Source organism: Egretta garzetta, unplaced genomic scaffold, assembly GCF_000687185.1.
Source record: "Egretta garzetta isolate BGI_Z169 unplaced genomic scaffold, ASM68718v1 scaffold79, whole genome shotgun sequence".
Lineage (NCBI taxonomy): Eukaryota > Metazoa > Chordata > Aves > Pelecaniformes > Ardeidae > Egretta > Egretta garzetta.
In genome coordinates this window covers 6,120,195-6,128,236 of record NW_009260791.1, presented here as the reverse complement: position 1 = coordinate 6,128,236, position 8,042 = coordinate 6,120,195, and the positions used below count along the sequence as shown (strand labels likewise).

Sequence of the window (8,042 nt, the reverse complement as noted above, 5' to 3'; positions counted from 1 at the left end):
CGCACCCAGGCTCAGAGCCCGCGGAACGTTAACATCCAGCAGCCGCTGCCAGTTTGCGTCCCATCTGGTTAAATTCGATGGCTGGCCGTGAACTTGGGGTAAACTGCCGGCCCGAGTCACGCCTAGGAAGCGGTGCTGCTGCCTCCTTTCTCTCATCCTGTTTAATCTAAACAGACGTTCTGGGAATTACGGAAGACGTGAAGATTGTGCCCGGCAGGGCCTGTGGGAAGTACGGTAACAAGGCTCTGCAGGAGCCTTCAGTGGCTGCAGCAGCCAGAGGGTAAAGCCCACCCAGGAACATGGCCCTGGGAAATGAGACCTTAATCTGAGTAGATTAATCCCATATGCGTGGGAAAAATAAAGAGGCGACAGGATTTCACTGTAACCATGGCTAACTTTGCACTTCCCTAAGGCAGCTGGGGCCAGAAAGCAGAGGGCGTGGGACACCCCTGCCCGGAGCGCTAACTGGCGTTAAGGTAAGGAGAAATTCCCAGAGAGTGGCCTGGGATTGCATGATTAGAAAGGCTGGCAGTTTATACTGGCACTCTAGTTCAGAAGGCGCTGGTTAACAGTCTGCTGGAAGGGGACGTAGGTGGTGACCAGGCACCATGACTAAGCGGAGCATGAGGTGCAACCACCAGGCACTGGGGCCAGGCCACCAGCCAGGACCTCACGTGCCAAGTGTGCGCACCATAGATTAGAAACTGGTATCGACCCTGCTTGGTAAATCAATTTGCAATTAAGTCAGAGCAGTGCGATTCTGCTCTTGCAGCCACCCTGCCCCTACCTTCACCTGTGCAGTGAAAACCACGGAAATACAGCCACAGGAGGATGCGCAAAGGAGTTATTTACACAGCTGCAAAACACCACTACAGTACCAGGACATAACTGGGAAAGAGAAAACCAGCTGGCAGAGAAAACTGAATACTGTAGTGGTTTGTGTAACAGAATCTGAAAGGGGATTTAATGCAACCAGAAGTCATTTAGACACACTTTATCTATGCAGATTTATTTCAGCACAAGAAGAAATGAGAGCATTCACACGATTAATACCCCCACACAACTGGCTACAGGAGCTGTTGTCCCTATCCAAGACCGCTGTGGCTTGCTGCAGTTGCTGCTGGAGGAGTCTTGGGTTGGTGTTGCTGCCTGAAAAAGTGGTGGTAATCATGAAAGCTTCCTTTCTACATAAACACATACAAAGTTCAAGGACAAGTGGGGTATTCAGTGGAACTGAAGTGTTAGTCCCATTCAAAGCTGCAAGAATGTTACCCATACAGGGCAAACGAGCCCCGGTCCTGCCTGCTCCAACGCTTCCTAGGAAGCAGCTCTGCAATTCAAGAGATAGGGCAAGCAAGAAGCAGCAGCAAGAAAGTACCCAAATGAGAGGGAAGGTAACGTGAAAACTTCAAAATCTCTTGCTACACCTGCCTGAACCCACCAGGCCCCTTACACCTTTTCAGCATGGTGCACACTCATGAGACAGTTTTTTGCTATTTAGCCCCTTAAGAAAATTGACAGTATTCCTCTGCGTAGCGTTTCCCCTACCATAGGTAGCACAGACGAGATTGAGATCTTACCTCCGGCAGATCCCAAGCCTGAAAACAAGCACAGCTCAGTTTTGATCGTAAATTGCACGTGCAGAGGAAGCGCTCAGCAGCTGCCTCAACAGTTCTCTACTTCATCAAGCAGAGGTTAAGTTTCTGCTGACTTGGAAATAGGAAGTCAGTGTTCTCCCCACATAATCCTGACAGAACCACCGATGTATTTTTTTTCTTCCTAATCTCACGTAACACTGTAGAATGAGTATGCCTAATTAGTAAAATACAGCACCAGGGACTACAAAAGGTAACCGAAGAGTCACAAGATTTTATTATAATCTAAGGCACAACAGAAGTATGTTCTTCAGGTTCCTACCTCTTAAGTTTAGATATTTCTGACAATCCCTCAAAGCACATGCAACAAATTATTCCTAGTACTATTAAAAGCAGAAGCATAAAGATGAGATTTTTTTTCAGATCGACCCTTGTTCAAAGTGAGAAGTTAAAAAATACCAGGCTATAAAGAGGAGAAGTTACCTACTAATAAAAGACAAGAGTTCACCTCTTGGGACCATGCCTGGAGGAAGAGAGGGAAGGATCCACTGTTAACACTGCAGTGGCTTCATGGACTAAGCAAGAAATCTCAATGTCGAGTAGCAGAAGCTCTTTATGCTTCCATAAAGAAGCTGTAAATGTACTAAAGAAACAAAAAAAGCATACAAACTAGCTCTATGGTCATAGATCTGACCATAAAATTCTGCTTAAAATGTGTCATCGTAAGGAAAAAGGACAACAGAGAAGAAGTCCAGTATTTTCTTCACGTACCTATTTACATTAAAAACTCTTAGCTGTATTACGAAGCACAGATATGTTGATTTAAAAGATCCATGCCAGAAAACCTGATACAAGCTAATCTTCCACTCTGTGTAAGTAAAAATTTCCATTTTTGAGATCTTAATGGGCCAAAAATCCAAATATAATGGCAATTCCTTCTTTATCAAACCCACATGTGTGCAAATCTGCCAAGAATACCAGCCTGAAGAAGCCCAACATCCCGACTGAGAGCTGTTTACCACGCGCCATAGACGCGATGATCTTAAAGATCTTTTCCAACCAAATGATTCTACGATTCTATGATTCTGTGAAATGACCAATCCAGCTACAGAGAACCAGTTACTACACAGTATTTATTCTAAGCAGCAGTTCTACTACATATTGAGATAATGGGTAGTATATATACAGTGAATGATCATAATACAAAGATATTACATTCTATTTACAACATTTTAAATCCTCAATGATGCAACCACCTGACAGTGTGAAAGAATATTGCTCTCAAAAGCAGGCAGTTAACTATTCCTTTCATATACTTTACAAAAATCCAACAGTTACGAAGTTCTCTGATGAAAACATACATTTAAAAGACCATAATTAAAAAAGGCTTACGTGCCTGCATCTCTCATACTTCACACAGTCTTAAACAGTGCAGAATTTTTTCCCCCCTGCTTTTGCACATTAGGAGTGGCTGGCTAGAACGTTGAAGAAGTGAAAAACTTCATCTTTATCCATTACAGCCACTTCAGTTGAGCATTCAGTGCATAATACTGGATGATACACTTCCTCCTCTTCTTGATTTGACTGTATAGTTTCTTCGCCGCGCTTCATTTTCTTACCTCTTTTCTTTAGCTTCTTTCTGTATTTCAGAATTTCCTCTTTGTTAACAAAGCAGTTCATCACAAACATTGCTCTATATTGTGTTTTGTAAGATTCGTGTCTAGGGAGAAGGGGAGAAAATGCAAGTCACATCATTGGTGAAACTCCGCTTCCAAGAAAGCAGTTATCGTCACTGGAAATGGGATTAAAGATAGGAAGTACCACGCCAAAGGGCTGAAAGCCAAATAAATAGGAAGTTTTATAAGCAGAACAGAAGTCACAACTACAAAACTAATTAAAAAATAGAATTGTAGCCATCTGTCTTGTTTTTAAGGTGTTTTTAAAAACAGATTGTCTCTTGCTGAAATAAACACCCCAGAGTACAATGGTATCGGTCCTACAGAATTACGCATCGCTACATATAGCTCATGATAGGCAAGAGATCATGAAGTTGCGAGCACAAATGACTCAAATATTGGCAGTTATATCCTACAATATCTCGCGAGCCTGAAATTCCTTATTTATAAATAACAAACATGGACGCATCACACTTGAAAAAGCACATCTATACAAAAATATAAAGCGTATTTTCAGCTGCCATCAGTGTAACAGCGGCATAGCTGGAGTACGTAGCAAAACACGTGGCTGCAGTTCAATTCAACACAGCGTCCCTCGGGCTGCAGTTTTACAGCAGCCTAAACCAACATAACAGGCAGCTGCAGAAGTCCTATCTCGACTTCTGCTGGCTTTACTGCTTGTGTAATTCTGTGCTGAGATATTTCAGTTTATTAAAACCACAAAAGACCAGCCTGACAATAAAAATGGCCAGTTTTCCATCAGCTTAGCAAACTGAAATACTTAACTATAGAACAGGGTCAAGGAATACCATAGCCAGCAAAGGGAAGAGAGTGAGAAACAGCACCCAGTACTTAAGACGATTTTAGGCTGCTGTGGAATTTCATCCTCAAGCACCAAAAGTACTCAATAAACGAGAGGTAGTTTACTCCTCATGTTTCACAAGATTTCTTCCTCCCGTATTCCCAGCTCAAGAGTCCTCTCCTTAGCATGGGTGAGCAACACTAACTAGGTTTGCAGTGCAGTCAGATACTGGAGAGCTGCAAAACACACTATGGGTTCTCACCTAAATGCTTTCCAGGCACTATTTAATATAACTATACTCAAAATCACAACTGCTAAGACTCAAACCAAATAAGAAAGCACTATCGTGATTTTGTTTAATCCTCCCCTAAGCAAGGCACTTGCACACAAAAATAACAGTTAATCTGGAATAATTCTATGCCTCTAAACATCAAGCCAATATTTAAAAAAAAAAAACCAACAGAAACCCCACCCACCACCCACTCTGAACTTCTTGTTTGGTCTCCATTAAATGTTTTTTTATAGTTTACCCTCTCCGCTGTGCTGAAGTTCTACACTGTTCTTCCTCATCTCCATGTTGCAGGTTAAGCTGATCATCATTCTTACAAACTGTCATTCACCCCTAAATCTGATTCACATATACCTGCCTTCTCTTTTATTAGCTCCACCTCGCAAGACAGACTCGATCAAATCAATTGATCAAAGCAAATACACTAAAAATACAACTGACCAAAAAAAAAAGACCACTGCAAAGAGACCCCTTAGTGTTCACCAGTTACCTCTGACAGTCCAGGCATAACGTTGTCATGCAAGCTGGGCAATTCAAAACAGCATCACTATTTGGAACAGCTGAAGGTTTCGTCTGCTGCTGTGGCTGCGCTCTTCTTCGATTACGGTACCTACCAATGCAAGAAAGGAGAGACAGAAAGTGAAATTACGTGCCCTTACTGTCAGATACATCAATTCAACCTCTAAACTTTTTTTATATTAAAATACACAAGTAAGTATTTGGCACCTCCTGGACACCTTTTTCCACTAACTCAAAGCACATAAATAAATACACTGGGGGAAAAAACACATACCACTATCTTCATTTACTTTGTACAGAGGATGCTTACTTGGCGAAACAAACACCTGCAGCATGAGAATTTATGCCTAATAACCCGCTCCTCTGACGAGGTGGTTGTCTCAAGTGCATTCTCTGCAGGCTATAACACATTAATGTTAAATTTTTTTCAACAGATTTATGTGGAGAATTTTAATTCTGCTGCAGCTGCCGTTTTTCTACTTCACCCATCAAAAAAATCTCAGTAAAGCAGCTTTGTGCCGTTCCTATTTTATCTGAACATTTTGTGGCTTACTAAATTCAAAGTTTTCCAAAACCATAAACACAATACTTAGCAGGAACAGATATTAATTTAGCAATCAAAGTATCATAGGGCATTAAAAACTGAAATTAGCAAATCTTACAATCTTTTCACCCACAATATGGTTGTTTAGATGAGATCTACAGACAAAATTGGCTTACCAAACTAGGAAGTTTTGGTTTTAAAAAATTGCAAGTTTTAGAATTGTCATTTTGAAGACTCAACTTCCATTATATATACATAAAAAAATTACAGGCTTTTGAATTTCTATGCTGTAAATTCTAAAAAAAAAAAACCCCAATTTCATTACATAGACTTGACAGCAGAGGCTTTTTCTCCCTATTCACCATTTTAATTTAAATTTTTCATTTTATATTAAGCATCCTGCAATTCAAATATTTATAGTCTCTTACCCCCTCCTTTGTGAGTCTACCCACTCTTGGTCTCGGTTGTCTTCTTCTGGGTCATATAGCAGTTCATCATTGGAAAGAATCCGGCGTTGCTGATGTTTTCTGGTTTTCTGGACGTCCTGTGTAGCTGGAAAGAGTTGTACAAGTGCATGTTACATCCATCAGATGTATGATGATTCTCTGTTTAAATAGTCAAAACATCCATTTTTCAAGTTTTCCCTTTCCATGCTCACAATAAGTCTTAACTAAAACATAAAGGTCTAGCTCATTGCTCCTCCAAATGCACCACCCCAAAAGCATTAACACACCTTACATACATTGGGATACACCACAAAGTTGTTGAAACTACATTGAGATGATGTAGGCTGGTAATTCCCCCCAAAAGACTGCCTTCAGGAGCAGCCCCTTGACCCCCCAAGAGGATTCTACAGGATCTGAGAGTGCTAATGTAAAGATGTCCACCTCTCTCCTCTCCTCAGCCATTTACCTGTTTTATCTTCATCTTCTGAATCAGAATCAAAATAAATGTCATCATAGTATTTTGAAGTGGTGGCAGGTCCAGTCTGCTCAGTACTTGAGGACGTACCTACGTGTGAAATTAGAGAGAACAGCTTAAGAACACCCCACCAAAAGGACAGCAAGTATACAGCCCAGAACAAACCTTCATCTTCAAGTTACTGTACCCAGAAGTGCTCTGCTTTACCTGCGTGTTAAGCAACAGCACTCCCAGTTAACTCCCACATCGTGACATTGCGACCATCGACATCGCTTGTGTTATTTACAGACACTCTCTCAGAGCACAGATGCTCACTCCCTCTGAGATGAACCTCAGGTACAGTTCAAAGGAAAGTTTCTCCCAAGGTATGCTCCCTTTAGGCATAGAGGGCACCACATCAAACATGCCTGCCTCTGCCCTATATAATCCACACAATCTCAGACACTCCATAAATCTTCAGTCATGTGGAAGGAATACAGGTGTGGCACATTGTTTCACAAACTTTAACTACAATGAAATTCACTAAAAAAAGCCCTCAAAATTTCAGGGCCACAGAAGCTCAAAGTAGACCTAGATGAATTGCCGAGCACATGTGTCGCAGCCAGTCTGCACCAAAAATCCTATCCTCTGTGGGATGGATTGTGGTGGTATAACTATTGCTACATCTTTTCAGTTGCACACCTAAAGCCTACAGATCAGATTTGTCCACTAAGGCAGATAAAAATATTAAACCTGCTGAATGCAAAGTCAAGTCCCTACATTAAAGCGAACACTACGTTGATTCTCCAGGAAATTAAGAACATTTCACAAGGTGTTTTGTAATAGGTAAAAAGGACATATGCTCTTCAAACGCCAAAGCAATCCATCTCTTGCACCCATAGTACGCAAACTATGACAGCATCCAGAGCCGCTAGACAAAAGTACAAAACCGCAACCAGCTCAAGGAACTTCTAAATACATGTGAAAGAACAACTGAAAACAAAAGTTAGAGATATTGGAAAAAGAGGGACCGATCCAACAAAGAGAAATCATATTAAAGCAGGAAATCGGAAGTTCAGGAACACCAAAATCAAAGTCTCAGAAAAGATGAACAAAGGCGTTCACTTAAATGGCACCTGGTGACCATTTCTGCAGAAGCGATCAGCCATTTTAAGATCTTCTGTAGGCTTCAAACAAGCACTCGACTGTCACCACACGCACCTCTAGCCACAGGAATAACACATTAACTTCACACCTTAACTGGACACCACCTAACTCACACTTTCATATGCAAGCAGATGTTAAGCATCATTTACCCATTTCTGGTGATTTCCATTTGCCTTCCATAGTCCTCATGGTGGCGTTCAGTTCCGCTTCCATCTCCTTTTGGAACTCATCGTCGCTGGAAGACTCGCTCTCCCCAGTCAGGCACTCCCGTATCAGCTTTCGCTTCTGGTCAGGAGTGCCGTGTAAGAGCACATCCACCTCATCTTCTGAGCTACAAATATTTAAGTGTTACACACCTAATTACGGATACCCAGCTTAAAACACTGACCCAGTCATTTACAGAACGAACATCTGAACCGCATGGGTGCACCGGCAAGCGCTTACTCGCGTGTTTATGGGAAATGTATTTATTAAAATGGTTTATTATTAGCTTGTTGGTGTTAAAACTCTGGTTTTAGTGCAAAGGAGTTTCAGCTGACTGGCTGCGGCC

General features: G+C 41.7%; 1 protein-coding gene across 1 annotated transcript; it reads right to left on the bottom strand.

Annotated features, from left to right (window-relative positions):
- Positions 1 to 951: 951 nt before the first annotated feature.
- Positions 952 to 8,036, bottom strand: LOC104133255 (E2F associated phosphoprotein). Its single transcript, XM_035902072.1, has 5 exons — positions 7,642 to 8,036; positions 6,338 to 6,436; positions 5,854 to 5,977; positions 4,853 to 4,972; positions 952 to 3,315 (listed from the first exon to the last, which is right to left on the bottom strand). Exons 1-5 carry the CDS (start codon positions 7,703 to 7,705, stop codon positions 3,057 to 3,059), a joined length of 666 nt encoding a protein of 221 aa, XP_035757965.1. The 5' UTR covers positions 7,706 to 8,036; the 3' UTR covers positions 952 to 3,056.
- Between the last annotated feature and the right edge of the window lie 6 nt (positions 8,037 to 8,042).

Excerpts from the sequence above, each read along its gene's own strand:
- LOC104133255 (XM_035902072.1), bottom strand. The coding sequence starts at position 7,705 with ATGGAAGCGGAACTGAACGCCACCATGAGGACTATGGAAGGCAAATGG. Across the intron at positions 6,437-7,641 it reads ATGGAAATCACCAGAAATGG|GTACGTCCTCAAGTACTGAG; the intron begins GTAAATGATGCT and ends TTTCACACGTAG. Across the intron at positions 5,978-6,337 it reads AGAAGATGAAGATAAAACAG|CTACACAGGACGTCCAGAAA; the intron begins GTAAATGGCTGA and ends AACTCTTTCCAG.